The sequence below is a fragment of the Callospermophilus lateralis genome (assembly GCF_048772815.1).
Source record: "Callospermophilus lateralis isolate mCalLat2 chromosome 11 unlocalized genomic scaffold, mCalLat2.hap1 SUPER_11_unloc_1, whole genome shotgun sequence".
Lineage (NCBI taxonomy): Eukaryota > Metazoa > Chordata > Mammalia > Rodentia > Sciuridae > Callospermophilus > Callospermophilus lateralis.
The window spans coordinates 3,056,953-3,075,536 of record NW_027510153.1 but is presented as its reverse complement, the minus strand read 5'-3'; the positions used below and the strand labels follow the sequence as shown (position 1 = coordinate 3,075,536).

At 34.9% G+C, this 18,584-nt stretch overlaps 1 protein-coding gene across 1 annotated transcript in view; it reads left to right on the top strand.

Annotated features, from left to right (window-relative positions):
- Positions 1-500: 500 nt before the first annotated feature.
- Positions 501-18,584, top strand: part of LOC143385940 (integrin beta-6-like) — a 49,702-nt gene continuing 31,618 nt past the window's right edge. Inside the window, 1 exon segment of the mRNA XM_076841375.1 lies at positions 501-740. Coding sequence (XP_076697490.1) covers positions 501-740 — 240 coding nt within the window.

The following is an 18,584-nucleotide window of genomic DNA, read 5'->3' as shown; positions in this document are numbered from 1 at the left end:
TCCAGATCTCATCTAGTCAAAATACTGCAACTCTGAGAGTGTTAGAGGACCCCTAACAGCTACTTTCTGCAGAAATCATGAGCACTGTGACCCCAGGTAGGGCTCTAGGCCTTGGTGTTTGAGCAGGACCCAAAGCCTGAAGTTTTCAGTTTAGGCAAGACTTGACGAGCACCTCAGCAGAATCACCTATCAACCACATCTGCAGATCATCAAGACTTCACTCCACTCCCACACAGGTCACTCAGCTGCTACCTACCCATAGTCCAACACCATTGCCTGGCTCCCCCTCCTCACCAGACACTCGGGTGCTGAAAACAGACCATTGCCATCTTGGCTCAACAATCTCACCATATTAGGTGGGGGCAGCTCCCAGATTGGATCTCCAGGGGCTGGTGTATTTTTGCAGAAATCACCAACACTGTAACCACCCGTGCAGAAATCAGAGTCTCTGAGCTTGAGTAGTCTCTGGACTCCGAACCCAAAGCCCGCAGTTCTAGCTCATGCATGGCTCCCAAGCAGCTTTGCAGAAACACCTATGGACAGCTCTGCAGAACTCCAGACTGTGCTCTGCTCCCACACAGGTCACTCGCAACTACCTACCCACAGCACAAAGCCATCACCCAGCTCCCTCCACATCATCAGACACCCAGGCTCTAGAAGCAGACCGACTCCATCTTGGGAAAACTTCCTTGACATTTTGTGGTGGGCGTGGCTATCAGATCAAATCACCATTTGACCAGGTAACTTATTTCCAATTCCTCCCCCTTCCCCAATGGCATTAACTTGGCACAGTGACCACCCAACACAGGAACAGCTCTCAGTTGGACAGGAGTGCAGTGTGAACAGGGCACCGCCTACCTGGTGTTAGCCTGGAAGTGAGAGGTCCCGCAATTGGGACCTGATAAATAAGAGAGGGGAGGGGACTAAAGTCTAGAGCATAACAGAGAGATCAAGATTTGGGAAATCTCCAGGCAATAGAGGGAGATATTACCCGTGGCTCAAGCCAGATGAGTGGTCACAAAAACAAAACAAAAACAACAACAAAAAAAAATCTGTGAGGCACTATTTCCCTGCTGGGACTGGTGGGAGGCACTCCCTGATTCCAGATACTCCACACCAGGTCCAGTCTTCACACCCTGGTTGCCTACACCATCCTGAGGGCAGAGACACCTACTGAATGGGCCAACCCCACCTACTGAGTGAGAAGAGAAAGAAATGGATTTCTAAGAGTCTTTTTTCTACTTCTTCTTTTTCTTCTACCCTTCTATCCTCTGGCCATCACATCCCCAACATATGTATGAAACTTTGAATGAAATAGGACTTTGAGGACTGAGTCACCTGAATAATATAATGTAGAGAAATTGCATAAGCCCTTTTTTGTTTTCTTTCTTTTTCTTCTCTTTTTTTTCTTTCTTTCTTTCCTTTTTTCTCTTTCTTCTTCCTTCACCCTCCAAATTATACTATTTTAACATCCTGTATTTTTCTAAAACCATATATGTGTTTGTTTTATGTACTGCACTGTCTTCCCACATAATTGTCTACCCCAAATTACCTTCTATGTATTCTCCTGCTACTAACCCTCTTCACTAGATTCGTCCTTCATATATCCTAAGATATATTAACTATATACCCTCACATCTTCTCCCCTCAACATATTGTCCTACACCTGACCCCCAGTTCATTGTCCACTGGCAGAAACTGTGAACAATTTTATGAAACCACTGATTATATTTTAAATAATAATAGAATCCAACATTTCTGGACATTAAGACTAAACTCTAAATGTCTTAACAACAACAATTTGTTTATAGGTGATGTATTGTTGATATTGGGATCTGTTAACATTGTCCTTCCCCACAAAGGAGAGATCTTGGAACCCTATAAGAGCTGTATAAATCTATAGGGTAAAACAATAAAACACCAGATCCACAGAGCTAGAAAGGAAGACACATGAGCAACATGAAAATATAAGGGAATAAAGTACCACAAGCAAATCAAAACAACACATCATTAGAAGCATTGGCAGCTATAGCAGAAAAAATGACAGAGAAAGATTTCAGGATATACATGGCTTAAATGTTTTGGGATCACAAAGAAGACATAAGAGAACAAACACAGGCAATGAAAGATCACTTCGACAATGAGCTACATAAACAAATCCATGAAGCAAAAGATCACCTCAACAGGGAGATAGAGGTTATACAAAAACCCAAACAGAAATCCTTGAAATGAAAGAAAGAAAAAACAAAATAAAAAACTCAAAGCATCACCAACAGAGTACACCACTAAAAAGATAGGACATTAGACAATAAAGATAAAGTAAATCATCTTGAAATGAACATAGGCCATATAGCAAAAATGATAAAAAACCACGAGCAGAACATTCAAGAAATATGGATAGAATAAAAAGACCAAATTTAAGAGTTATTGGGATAGAAGAAGGCATAGAGGTCCAAAACAAAGAAATGAACAATATATTCAATGAAATAATATCAGGAAAACATGAAGAATGATTTGGAAATCCAAATTCAAGAAGCCTACAGGATGCTGAATGTACAAAATCAAAACATACCCACACCCAGTCACATTATAATGAAAATGCCCAACATACAGAATAAGGAGAGAATTTTAAAAGCCACAAGAGAAAGGAATCCGATTACATATAAGGGAAAACCAATTAGGATAATGGCAGATTTTTCAAAACAGACTCTGAAAGCTAGAAAATCCTGGAACAACATATATCAAGTGCTGAAAGATAACGGGTGCCAACCAAGAATCTTGTATCCAGCAAAATTAAGCTTTAGATTTGAAGATGAAATAAAAACCTTCCACGATAAACAAAAGTTAAAAGAATTTATAGCTAGGAAACCAGCACTATAAAACATCCTTCCAAAATATTTCATGAAGAGGAAATGAAAAACAGCAATGAAAATTAGCAGAGGGAGGTAGTACACTAAAGTAAAAACTAATCAAAGAGGAAAACCAATTCAAGTAAAATAACAAAAATAAACAAATATGGCTGGAAATACAAACCTTGTCTCAATAGTAACCTAAATGTTAATGTCTTAAACACACCAATAAAAAGATATAGGCTAGCAGATTGGATTTAAAAAAGACCCCAAAATATGCTGTGTTCAGGAGACTCATCTGATAGAAAAAGACATACACAGACTGAAGGTGAAATGTTGGGAAAAATCATACCACTCACATGAACTGCAAATGCAAGCAGGGGTTTCCATACTCATCTCAAATAAAGTAGACTTAAAGCCAAAGTTAATCAAAAGGGATAAAGATGGACTTTGCATACTGCTCAAGTAAACCATACACCAACAAGACATAACAATCATAAATATATATGCCCCAAACAATGGTGCAGCTATGTTCATCAAATAAACTCTTCTCATGTTCAAGAGTAAAATTGAACACAACACAATAATCTTGGATGACTTTAACACACCTCTCTCACCACTGGATAGATCTTCCAAATGAAAGTTGAATAAACTATAGAACTCAATAACACAATCAATAACTTAGTCTTAACTTACATATATAGAATATTTCAACCTGCATCAAGCAGATACACTTTCTTCTCAGCAGCATATGGATCCTTCTGTAAAATAGACCATATATTTTGCCATTAAGCAACTCTAAGCAAATAAAAAAAGTAGAGATACTACCATGCATTTTATCAGAACATAATGGAATGAAATTGGAAATTAATGACAAAATAAAAAAATAAAAATTTCTCCATCACCTGGAGACTAAAAAATAAGCTACTGAATGAACAATGGGTCACAGAAGACATCAAGGAGGAGATTTAAATATTTCTAGAGGTAAATGAGAACATAGACACAACATATCAAAATCTCTGAGACACTATGAAAGCAATACTAAGAGGAAAATTCATTGCATGGAGTTCATGCCTTAAAAGAATAAAAAGTCAACAAATAAATGACCTCACACTATATCTCAAAGCCCTAGAAAAAGAAGAACAAACCAGCAACAAAAGCAGTAGAAGGCAAGAAATCATTAAAATTAGAGCTGAAATCAATGAGATAGAAACAAAAGAAATAATTGAAAAAATTGATTAAAAAAGTTGGTTCTTTGAAAAAATAAATAAAATTGACAGACCCTGGGCCACGCTAACAAAAAGAAGAGAGAGAGAACTCAAATTACCAGCATACATGATAGAAAAAGTAATATCACAACAGACACTACAGAAATACAGAGGATAATTAGAAATTATTTTGAAATCTTATACTCCAAAAAATTGAAGACATTGACAAATTTCTGAAGTCATACGATTTGCCCAGATCGAGTCAGGAAGATATACTCAATTTAAACAGACCAATATCAAGTGAGGAAATAGAAGAAGCCATCAAAAGCTTACCAACCAAGAGATGCCCAGGACTGGATGGACAAACACCTGAGTTCTACAAGACTTTTAAAGAAGAACTAATAACAATGCTCTTCAATTTATTTGAGGAAATAGAAAAAGAGGCAGTAATTCCAAACTCATTCTATGAGGCCAATAGCACCCTGATCCCCAAACCAGGCATAGACACATCAAAGAAAGAAAACGTCAGACCAATAACTCTAATGAACATAGATGCAAAAATTCTCAATAAAATTCTGGAAAATCGAATACAAAAACATATCAAAAAAGATTGTGCACCATAATTAAGTGGGATTCATCCCAGGGATGCAAGTTTTGTTCAACATATAGAATATTGAATTAATAAATATAATTCATCACATCAATAGACTTAAATATAAGAATCATATGATCATCTCAATACATTCAGAAAAAGAATTTGACAAAATACAGCACCCTTTTATGTTCAAAACACTATAAAAACTAGGAATAACAGGAATATATCTCAATATTACAAATGCTATCTAAGCGAAGCCTCAGGGCAACATCATTCTAAATGAAGAAAAATTGAAGGCATTTTTTCTAACAACTGGAACAAGACAGGGATGCCCTCATTCATCACTTCTATTCAACATAGTTCTTGAAATACTTGCCAGAGCAATTAGATGAAAGAAATCAAAGGGATATATATAGGAAAAGATCTTAAATTAGCAATATTTGTTGATAATGATTCTATACCTAAAAGACCCAAAAAAACTCCACCAGAAAGCTTCTAGAACTTATAAATGAATTCAGCAAAGCAGCAGTTTATAAAATAAACACCCATAAATCAAAGGCATTTCTGTATATCAGTGACAAACCCTGTGAGAAGGAAATGAGGAAAACTACCCCATTCACAATAACCTCAAAAAAAAAGATACTTGGGAATCAACAAAAGAGGTGAAAGATCTATACAATGAAAACTATAGAACCCTAAAGAGAGAAATCAAATAAGACTTCAAAAGATGAAAACATCTAACTTGCTCTTTGATAGGCAGAATTAATACAATCAAATGACCATGCTACCAAAAGCACTATGAAGATTTAATGCAATTCTGATCAAAATCTTGATGGCATTCCTCATACAAATTGAAAATGCAATTATGAAATTCATCTGGAAAAATAAGAGATCCAGAATAGCTAAAGCAATCCTTAGCAGGAAGAATAAAGCAGATAGCATCCCTAAACCAGTCCATAAACTATACTACTGAGCAATAGTAACAAAAACAGCATGGTATTGGCACCAAAAAAGACTGGTAAACCAATGGTAAAGAATAGAGGATACAGTGACTAACCCACAAAATCACAATTATCTTCTTTTAGACAAAGGTGCCAAGAAGAAAAGATAGCATTTTCAACAAATGGTACTGGGAAAATTGGAAATCCATATGCAACAAAATTAAATTAAACTCATATCTCTCACCATGCACAAAACTCAACTCAAAATGGATCGAGGACCTGGGAATTAAACCAGAGACTCTGCGTCTAATAGAAGAAAAAAGTAGGCCCTAATCTCCATCATGTGAGATTAGGCCCCAACTTCCTTAATAGGACTCCTATAGAGCAAGAATTAAAATCAAGAATCAATAAATGGGATGGAATCAAACTAAAAAGGTTTTTCTCAGCAAAAGAAACAATCTGTGAGGTGAACAGAGAGCCTACATCCTGGGAGAAAATCTTTACCCCTCACACATCAAATAGAGCACTAGTCTATAGGGTATATAAAGAACTCAAAAATCTAAGCAATGAAAAAACAAATAACCCAATCAACAAATGGGTCAAAGACCTGAACAGACACTTCTCAGAAGAGGATATACAATCAATCAATCAACAAATATATGAAAAAATGCTCATGATCTCTAGCAATTAGAGAAATGCAAATCAAAACTACTCTAAGATATCATCTCATTCCAGTCAGAATGGCAGTTATTATGAAGACAAACAACAATAAGTGTTGGCGAGGATGCAGGGAAAAAGGTACATTCATACATTGCTGGTGGGACTGCAAAATTGGTACAGCCAATATGGAGATTCCTTAAAAATCTAGGAATGGAACCACCATTTGACCCAGCTATCCCCTCTCCTCATACTATATCCAAAGGACTTAAAAACAGAATACCTCAAGGACACAGCCACATCAATTATAGCAGCAAAATTCACAATAGCTAAACTGTGGAGCCAACCTAGATGACCTTCAGTGGATGAATGGATAAAAAGATTGTGGTATATATACACAATGGAATTGTACTCAACAATAAAAGAGAATAAAATCACGGAATTTGCAGGTAAATGGATGGCACTGGAGAAGATAATGTTAAGTGAATATAGCCAATCCCCCAAAACAAATGCTGAATGTTTTCTCTGATATAAAGAGGATGACTCATAGTGGCATAGGGAGGGGGAACATGGGAGGAATAGATGAATTCTAGATAGGGAAGAGGGGAGGGAGAGAAAAGGAGAAGGCAGGGGATTAGCAAGGATGGTGGAATATGATGGATATAATTATCCAAAGTACATGTATGAAAACACGAATTGGGTGTCCACCTAATTTATATACAAACAGAGATATGAACAATTGTGCTGTATGTGAAATAAGAATTGTAATACATTCCACTGTTATGTATTTAAAAAAATAAAATCAATTAAAACAAAAGGAAGTACTGGGGAATGAATTAGAACAAATTATATATTTCATGCTTTTATAATTATGTCATAATGAATCCTATTTTATATAAAAATAAAAAGAACCAATAAAAATTTAATAATAATATTAAAATAAAAATGGACAAAGACAAAAAAGTACTTAGGAATAAAGTTAAAATGGAGAAAAATCTTTACATTGATGAGTATAACATTGATAAAGGAAATTGTAGAGCACACAAAGATATCTCAAGTTCGTGAACTGGGAAAATTAACCCTGTTAAAATGATAATCTTCTCTTATACTATAAGCAAAAATTCAAGGTGAATTAAAGACAAATGTAAATTCTGGAACCTTGAAAATTCTAACAGAACATATAAGGAACAAACTCCTTGGCCTCAATCTTGTCAATTTTTTTTTTGTATATCATATCAAAAGCACAGTCAACAGAAGAAAAATAAACAGCAGGACCTCAAATTAAAAATCTTTTCCTGAGCAGAATGATAATACCTCAAGAAATAATAGCAAGCCTCAATAAATTAAATGGTATCGATTTTTAAAAAAGCTTTTGCATAGCACAGGAAACAATTAACATAATAAAGAAAAGATCAACAGAATGGGGAAAAAAATCTATGCCAGTTACCTCTTTGACAGAGGATTAATGTCCAGAATGTAAAAAAACTAAACAACAACAACAACAACAAAAACCTTAACGGTAATAAAACAACCCAATCAATAAAGGAGAAAATGAACTGAACATAAATTTTCAGGAAGTACAAATGGCCAACAACTATATGAAAAATGTTCAATACCTTTAGTCACCAGGGAAATGCAGCATCAAAACTATAAAGATATTCCACCTGAGTCCAGCTGGAATGGTAACCATCAAGAATACAAACAACAGTAAATGCTGGTGAGAACGTAGGGGAAAAAGTAACTCTTACATACTATTGGTTGGAATATAAGTTAGCACAGCCATTATGGATATCAATATGGAAGGTCCTTAAAAAGCTGAAAATAGAGCTACCATGTAATCAAGCAATACTTCTAGTTGTTTACCACAAGGATTAAAGTCAGCAAATTTAGATTCTTTCATATCCATGTTTATCACAGAACAACTCACAAGGCCAAGTTATGGAACTAACCTAGGTCCTTAGATAGATGAATGGAAATGAAAAGTTGGTCTATATACATGGGAGTTTTATTAACCATAAAGAAAATGAAATTATGTCATTCATAAGAAAATAAATGGAACTGGAGACCATATAATTTTGAGCTTAATAAGTCAAGACTTAGAAAGGAATTATTATGTTTTCTCTTATATGTGGAAGGTACAGGGAACAAATAGGGGGAAAAAAGGTTGTCTTTTCCATTTATGTAACCATGTATTGATTTGGTTATTTGTTTTTTAATATTAACTTAGTTTCGTTCTTTGTATATTTGCTGTTAGCCCTCTGTTAGAGGAGTAGCTGGCAAAAGATTTTCTCCCATTCTCTGGGTTGTCTCTTCGCTCTGTTAATTGTTTCCCTTGCAGTGCAGAGGCTTTTTAATTCGATGCTATCCTGTTTGTTGATTCTAGTTCTTATTCTCTGAGCTACAGGGGTTCTATTCAGGAAATCCTTGACTGTGACTGTATGTTGAAATGCTCCCCCAATATGCAAAGATTCTAGTTTTATTGTTAGGTCTTTTATCCAATTTGAGTTGACTTTTGCAGGGTGGGAGAACAAGTATCAGTTCTCTCTTCTCTTTTAGATGGATTCTAGGAGAAGAAAGCAAGGAAATCACTTAGTGTTTGCATTATGGAACCTAAAAATACATCATATCAAAGCTCTTACTTTGGGCATTTTCTATAAGAATGTAGGCTAAATTTAGAGCTAAAAGAAGGGAACATTTTCTTTCTGAAAATACTGGAGTTTTATGCATATCTTCTCAGATAAGGTAGCAGAGGAAGCTCCTCTGCACCCCTGGAGCAGGGCTGGGTCTCCACAATGATGCCCAGTGGCAGGAAAAGGGATGTGGGTAGACAGATCAGACTTGAGGGCTCAACCCTGTAGCTTTAGACCTGGGACCTGCATTCCCCTTCCTGTTTTGTTGGGTTATTTCAGAATTGCCTCGAACAGAAAACTTGAACTTACTGTGAGGCTTCAAGGAATTCACTGAAAAAGTGAAATACTGCTAACTCAATGTATACCCTGAGTTCATGGAGATTATTCATTCTGGTTATAGAAACAAAATATATATTTTTAAATGTCTAATTCAAGTAAAATAATAGATGAAAAATATATTGTAAGCAGTAATCATTTTAACAAGGGGAAGTTTAAAAGACAGTATTCTTTCTTATTTCACTTAAAACCCTATTATTAATCATTTTTTCCCTCAACTTCTTCACCAAGTTTACATGAAGCAGATAGTTTCATCCTGAAGAAGAGTGATATAAAAAAGGACTTAGCTCACAGTTATTGTTTTAATTGTTTGTATTTGGATGGACTCTACCACTGTTTCTTGTTCTTAAGAAATATGAACTAGAAATAGGCTGGGTGTGTAATAAGAGATACTCTAGAAACTGAGGCCGGAGGAAGCACAACCTTGAGGCCAGCTTCGGCAACTTAGTGAGGTCCTGCCTCAAAATAGAAATCAAAAAGATCTGGGGATGTAGTTCAGTGGTAAAGCAAACCTCAATTCAATCCTCAGTACAAAAAAAAAGTTATTGACTATTATAAGCAAATCTCTATAACTCAGGAACTAATAATTAATAATTTTGTCCAGATTTTTCCATAAAAGCTATGTATGTAGCCCTTTTTAAATTTTTTATTTTGATACATGCTATCGCTAAATTACTAAGGATGGCCTTAAATTTGAAATGCTCCTGCTTTAGCCCCCCAAATTGCTAGAATTATGTGTACACTACCAAACCTGGTATCTCTTGGAGCTGAGTTTTAACTCTTCATGCTTGGGATCTCAAAATGTAGGATTTAATTTTTTTTACAATTTAAAATTAAATATGATTTTAAAATGTTTAAAAGTAACTACTTCGTAGCCAAAAAAATTAAAAACCTTACAGTTCAGCCATTCAGTATCACTAGAGCACTGTGTGTATTAACACCACCTACAGTAGTTTCTAGGATGTGGAAAAATTACATATCTGAAAACTGATGCAAAAGACATAAATTTAAATATAGCTCTTCAATTCTTCTTTAGGAATATTTTGTAGCAACAACTTTATGATGCTCATGCCGATAATTAAGAATTTATATTAAGAATATTTTTGAAAATATTTGGTGTCAAATATAAAGTACTATATTTGACTAATTGCATGTTTGTGTGCTGTTCCTCAGAATATTCTCTATTTTCCACACGAAAATCTAATCATATTCTCAGCTTTCAGCCCTGAGTTTGCAATTTTAAAGGGCCTTCAAAATGTGGATATTTTTTCTCAGAAAACCACTTCCTAAATAGAGTCATTTCAGCTGCAAATTACCTATTATGAACAAATGAATACACCCTTTTGAGCAAATGATGAGCTCCATAGAAATAGATATTTCTAAGTAAGAATATTTGCTTTATACAACATGTAAGCACCACCATCAAATTACATGTGTATATATAATACTTTTTCATATCTAATTTCTTTTTCTATACTTAAAATTTACTTTCATTGGAGGTCAATGCCCAAATTTGCTTTGTATGTGGGTTCCAAAAAGAGATGTGTGTCTAATTCATTATTCTAGAATATTGTATCATTTCATAGTTCACAGAGTAACGAATTTGATATTGTAGCTCAAGAAACCATAATTCCTTTCAGGTTGTAGCTTTGACTTCTTTGTGACTTGTCTGTTGAGATATTTCAAACTCTTTCAGTCTTTTGCTATGATTTATGAAGTGTATAGAGCATTGACATATCATGTGCAATATTAATTATATTTTGATACAGACTAAAATACTATTGAGATAATAATGCCTGTTTTAAGTTTGAAACAAATGAAATAATAAAATACATAATGTATTAGGAAAAATGTTACATAAGTGTTACATTTTTTAACTTGTAAAAAATTAGTAAAGCTGTATGTATAGAAACTGAGCTGTAGAGGCCATTTGAGAGTGTGTGTGTGTGTGTGTGTGTGTGTGTGTGCGTGCGTGAGTGCATGCAAGTGTGCAAGAATGTGTGCACATGTGTTTCTAGACAAAGGAAGTGTTTTATAAAATCAAATCATTTGCGGTGACAAAGTAGCCCCTTCAAATACTGCCTGACTTTGGCCAATTTATTTGATGATTCTCTTCTTCAGACTGTTAATTCTTAAAACATTAAGAATAGTACCTGTTTTTTACAGTTGTATTAAGACTTAAGCAGTATAAATATTTCCAAACGCATGTTTTTATGGAAACCTACATTTTAATACAGAAATACAACATCTGTGCATCTCCATACTTTTCTCAAGTAAAGGATCTCAAAAGTGGTGAATATTCCATTTCATGGAAATTAGTGATGAAAGGAAATAAGCTACCAAGCCATGGAGAGACAGGGAGGAACCTCAATCCTTCCAAAGAAGATTCCCCTTCCTTTTATCTCAATTGTCACTGCCTAAGTTGGACTTTCCTTGGACTATAGGAATATCCTTCTAATAAGCTGTTAACTGGTCTGTCTTCAAAGAATCTTTCACCAAATAGGTAGAAATCAGATTACTTATTTAAAAATACTGTAATGATTTTCCCTTAATATTGAGCACAATAGCTACAATTATTAACAATGTATTATTTTCTCAATGATCTGGCTCAAACCCATGTGTTCAACTTTTTTTTCCCTTTCTTCCCTGCTTCTTAAATCCCATATGTCAGCCAAAGCTCAAAAGTTTCATTCTTTTCTTAATATTTATTCTGTACTTTCAAATGTCTATTTCACAACAACAGATTGACATTCATTTGGAATGACTTTCTCCAACACTCGATCTGATCTGTTGAATCCAACCATTCCTAAAAAACTTATTGAAATTCTCCTAGCAATATCTGGTTCCAGTCCATGTCCTCCCAGCTCAGTCCTTAGTGCCCACACCATCTTCCCTTACAGCGCTGCTGTCTCTGGAGGCTAACGTCATATATTGGTGAAGTATCATGTTCCTCCTGATACCTTCTCTGAACCTCCTCCTAAACATCCTGTGTGTACCACTATCTTGTTATCCTCTATTTTGGTGCCCTCCCTTAGAAGACTGAACTCTTTGAAAAGAAGAAATTACTATTTATCTCCTTGTTGAGGGGAGGAGATGTACCTTTTGGCCCACTTTTTGGTCACTAGTCTCATGGGCAGGATTGGGGGGAGGAGAGAACATGATAACAAAGGGAATCTAAAATCTATAAAAGGGGAAGGACATCTCTGCTTCCTCTGGCACCAACTTCCAACTTGGACCCTCTCCTCTGCCTCTGTGGAGGAGGAGGAATCTCTCTCTGTTTTATCCTTAAAATAAAATTTTTTCTCCTTCTCTTCTCCGGTGCTCAATCTTTACACTGGGACTTGGCCCTGATTCTCATCACTAGTATCATCTCCCTAGTGCTTGAATCTCAGTGCTTGTGCCTGGCACACAGTAATAACTCAGTAAGTTTTACTGGATGTGTTATTTTAGCTGTATTTTTAAAATTTGTTAATTTCTAAATTTTAATTTTATTAAACCTTTATTTAAAAGCAGGTGAATATTTGCCTATCGTTCTTTGGATAAACTAACAATAATGCGACATTTGACCTGAATTTGTCCCTGATTACCACTCCAGTTAAAATTCTTACCACTTTCAGTTTCTCTTATTGAGTCATATCATACTGTTCATGTCTTTATTTGATCCAGAAATTACTATTTGAAGTTACTATTACATTTGTTAAGGACAATGTTCCTGTTTATATTTCTGAATGTAGGCTGGGAATTGTTTCCTAACCCCCTGTCCATCTCCATCTAAGTTATTATTTTACCTCCACATGCACCAAAAGTACCTTAGGTTATCTTACCCTAAGATAGCATTTACCTTTATTCTGTAAATGTTAATTTACTTCTCTTTAACTTGATACCTTCTTGAAGCTTGGTCCTCAATGAAGTTGCATACATCTCAAGCAATTTCATGTAAATTAGCTTATTATTGTATTATTACTAGACTCTATCATAGTGCCTGATAAACACAGGGTGTTGAATAATAATTAAATGAATGGCAGCAATTCAAAGATTTCATATATTGTAGATAAAAAAGAAATCCAAAGAGAGAACACAAATGAAAAATAATAAGCTCCCTGAGTATGAAATCCACTGGGCACATGTCTTTTTTATCTTTGTATTTACCTCAAAGAACCCAGTACACAGAAGATGCTAAATAATTATTTTTAGACTTGAATCAGAATGACTATTCCATCAATAGAGAAAACTCAAGTACACCTTGGAAATAAAAGAGGATTCTAGCTGCTGTTTCCCTTGCAGGTTTGACTGGAGCTTTGATCAACTATCTAAGGGGAGGTGCAGTCACAGGAGTAGTGCAATTAAAGGCCCCAGGCAAGAATTCAAGGCTTCCAGTTCCTGGCCCTGCAATGATACTAGGTTATGTTTCATGGTTTCAAGTTCTATGAACAATAGAGCCATAAACAGGGTCAGCATAAGACCTCACAAGGCTTGAACAGATTGTGTCCCCAGAAAACTTGAGCCTGGAAAATACAGCTAGAGGATCCATTAGATGACTATATGATCTAAAATCAGCTTTCAACTTCTTTTAATTTTCTCCTTGCTATTTCTGAACATCAAACATGCAGGAGTCCTGCCATCCTGTTTTCTGATCTACACATTTACATGCATGATACATTTTATTTCTAATCTTAAACTTGCTGTTCCTTCTTTCTACTTGTCTCTCCTTGAATTACTCTGCCTCCCCCACCCACCCCAGAAAGATATAGTTATTTTGTCTTAACTTCTATGCTTTCTGGCTTTCATGTTTCCTATCCTCACTTTCTTTAGTACATTCTTTTTTTAAACTCTATTGGTGCTTAAAGCACCCTCTTTCCTCAAAGGCTGGGGAATAGCTGGAGGCCCTGAACAAGAGAGATATCATAGAATGATACCTTTAGAGACTGCATCACAAGGTAAAATGTGTGTGTGTGTGTGTGTAATGAGCTAGAGAACATATGTCTATCTTTTCTATAATTGCTATTTTCAAGACATTTATGGTTTGAATTGCAATTTGTATGGTTTTTCCAACCACAGGAATGACTGGTGCAGACCTCTGATACACAGAAGCTTGAGGTGAGTGCAGATGATATACAGCATGCACCACTGTAAGGGTGGTCCTATCTTCAGTGAAATTTAATTGGAATATGGGTCTTCTTGTGTTCATGTTGTTAGGTATCATTAAATTAGAGCTACTAGAGTCCAGCAATATAGAACTTACTGATATACACATAGAGACCATGCAGAACAATCTGTCAGATTAAACCATCAATGTCCTCCTTACTTTTTGACTAACAGAAACCTCTGTGGAAATGACACTTCATTTTCTCTAAAATGGTTGCTTTGAAAATGATCTCAACAGTGAATTTTGTGTGATGAAATGATGGCTTTAATGCTCATATGTATGTTTCACAAGGGACCACGTTGTTCACAAGAATCTTCTCTCTTTAAAGAAGAGGGTTTTCTCAGGTTCACACTGAATTTATCAAGAAGTCAAAGTAAGCAGCACCAGCATATGAATCTTTATCTTCTTGGGAGAAAATCTGAACTCGTTCATAGTGTTCTCTAAAACAAAGAGTCAAACAAATATATATTTTCCACGTGCTATTTTTGCTCATTTGTTTGAAGAGCTTGCCCAATAGAGTGCAAATTAATTGAGGGTAAGTATTTTCTCTGCATATTAATATAACTAATTCCCAATAATAGCTGAATAAAAACAAAATCATATGTATATATGTAAAGAGCCATTATAAAAAACTATCATGAAAAATTAATAATCTGTATACCTTACTTTTTAGGGAGCTGCTGAAAATACTTCTGTACCTATAGTAGAAAATGTTCAAAGGCAAGGAGTGGTGTATAGATCTGAGCTCTATTTATATCTATAGGAATTATATAATACTGCATATGTAAATCTTTAATTTTGGTTATCAGTTGAAGCGTATCTTTATGCATGTAATAATTTCTCAAAAACTAAAAGTCAAGAATTGACTTTAAAGATGCATTTACTTTGCATTCTTCCTTAGTATCTACACGAATTTTAATATATTACTCATTGCCCACTATTGCAATACAAATTTTGGAAAGTTACTTAGAGAAATGTACAAAAATATTCTGATTTCCCCTGATCTTACATTTACAATATTCATCAACTAGATTATTAAAGGGTTCTGCTGTTTTTTCTATTTACTTATAATAGCTAATCATAAATATCATAGGCTGTCATTACTGGACACTGGACACCTGCATTACCTTTCACACCCACACATTAATCCCACCCAGTAGATAACTGTTATTGCCACTGTATAACCCAGTCTCAACTGCCTGAATATCTCTTCTATATTACTTTTCAGGTAATATTCAGTTTTACTGTCTTGACTTTCCATTTTATAATTCTCTTCCTCCAGTGATTCTGAAGCAGGTGGGAGTGAGTGCCTATGTAAGAGGCCACTTGTGCTGCTAACTACTGTCTTCTCTGGAATTCTTTCCCTTTTCTATCACAGATTATGGCTGTTCTTATACTTCTGCCTCACTGATTCTTTCTGAGATCACTCACAGGTGATTGTATGCAGCCTGTTTTTACTAACAGAGACAGGGAGAAGCTTCTTCTAGAATTGCAAACCATTTACACTTTACCTGCCTATCAAAGTCCTCTGTCCTTCCTGCTGCCAGCAATTTCTCACTGACCACTGATTTCTTTAGGCTCCCTACTCCTTTCAAAGAACTGCTCTGTTTTCCTATGATTTTCTTTCTTTTTCAAAATTATCTTTCTCTCTTCCAGCCTGTGAAGTATCAATTGAATACTTATTTAATGACACAAACGTTTTTTTGTTCTTATTTGAATCTTTGCAAAGTTTGTTCATTCATACTAGTGTCTTCAGTTTATTGATAAGCTTATCAAGATTTTTTGTTTTGTAAAATAAAATAAAATAATTCAGAAAAACTTATCAAGACATTTTATTTTGTAAAAAAAAAATTGTTACTTGGAGAGAAATGCTGCCTCTGCCTTTAACTTTTTTCTTCCATTTTTGTGATGATGAAACTGCTGTAGATGCAAGTGGCAGAGCCTGGTTGATAACAAGCAATTCCCCACACTTTGTGTACCCTATGGAAATAGTCATCCTTGCTATTAGTGACAGGGTCCTTAGTAATCTGGGAGCTAATCATTTTACTTTATATAGGACAAAGACTGGCTAAACATTTCCCTCAGCTTTACCGAAATTAAAGCAGGTTTCTTCCTGATACTAGGTGATTGGACTCCCTTTTATTACCACATTTATAGTAGAAATCATTTTGTTGTATATTCTTTCTCCTCTTTTCTAAGATATAAATCTTATACCATTCTCTTGGGAGTTTCACAAACAAGGAATGTCTTTCTTAAGGACCTGGGAACTGCTACTTTAAAATGTAATCCTTAAAAATGATGGAGCCTCATTCTCCCAGTCTCTGGAGGAACATAGGGACCTAAGTGTGAATCTCAGAGACATAGAAACACAGATTGTTAAATCACATTGACCAACTTCTTCCTTAATGTTCTCCAGCAAGTTTCCACTGGATGATCTCAGTGCTTACAAATGCTCAAACTTTTTTAATTTTTATTTTTTTCAGCAGAGTTGAGGTCAACCTCTCTCCCCCTATTGCAACAGTCTTGAATGTTATCTTCCTTACCTCTTTAATCTCTCTCCAGTGTGATGTATCTTTGATGTATCTCAAGCTCAAGTATCATTGCATTGCTGAAAATGAAAAAGTGCATGTTTGATATCATAAACACTTTCAAAAGCTTTGTTCCTAGAGAATTGTACTGGAGAGGTAAAACACTTCTAGTGATTAACCAGTCAGTGCTGCTTTTCCATTCTAATGAAGAAAACATACCTTGTGAAGATTGGGTTTTAATGGCATAATGTGTCCTTTAGTAAGACATGGTTAAGGGTAAACATCATTGTCTTTTGAAAGAAGGAGTCATTTATATGGTGCTTGGATTATTTTGCAAACTGCTAATAGTTTTCAAGTTATTTGTACTGAGATCTCAAGTATTTTGATTTGATTTGATTTTTTGTGTAAAATAGAATCTGCTTCTTAATATTTGAAAAATGAACTTTTATCAGATATTCTATACTTTGGATTCTCTCTGGAAATGGTATCCAAATGCTTTCTGTACTATCTAAAATGTTTTGGAACAATCTCTATTATCCAGTCAGTTTTGAGATAGCTGCTGACAGCAACAACGAAAACAAAACAAAATACTTTCCTATTCTATTGAATTAGAATCTATTTCTGGAGACCTGTTTCTGTGCGAAATAAAGCTATCAATCCATCAGTTTATCCATATGTATTTTCCTTTCAGCTAGTGTCAGGCAATAGAAATCCAAAGCTTTCTGCTAATGGGTTCTTTAGTAAAAGTTTGTCTACCTGCAGTGCTAATCTCTAGCTTTAAATTCAGGATGAGATCTACTTTATTTGGAATTTGTTTCCTTCTGTGTCTTTTCTATTTTTATTTTAACAATGTGATGGAAAAATATAAATAATCCTGTTATGACAGCATGCTCTCATATCTACTTTGTGTCTACAGGGCCTCTTTTAAATCACACTTCACAGCAGTCTTATTCTGAAACTATTTTAGCTCTATGATTAGTGAGAATCAAAAATACCAGAATGAATTATACAATCAGGTTCTTCCAGTATGTGTGTGTATGTATACACATGTCTTGTTTTGTGTATAACTACTTATCTATAGAGCAATATACCCCTCTAAAGATAGACATTCTTATTTTCATGTTTTCTCCCTTGATTGATTTGTGTGGGTTATTAATTAATAATCTTTAATTGCATCTTCCAGATATAAACCTGAATTGTTTAATAAATTATGGCTGATTAAATTTTACCATTTTGAAATATTAGAAATTTGAAGTCATTTAACTTGGATTCATGAAATGAGATAGACTGGTATTGTATTCTTTTACTATTTTAATTCTTCTGGATTAGGCACTCTATCAGGGACTAAAGTTTCAAAGACTGAAGAAACATACTCTTCTCCTTGACTTCTAACAGCAGAGGTTCTCTACCCTCTCTGAAGATTAGTGTCACCCGAAGAGCTTTGAAACCACACTGTATCCCATCCCAGTATGGTATCCAGTGTAGTTATTGAAGATATTGATTGGCTCAAATCTATAAGCTCTCCAAATGATTTTTTTGGTTGCATATACTTTATTTTTTTATTTGTACTTTTTAGAAATACATGACAGTAGAGTATATTTTGACATATTATATATACATGGAGTATAACTTGTTCTAATTGGGATCCCATTTTTGTGGTTGTACATGATGTGGAGTTACAAAGGAGAATGAAG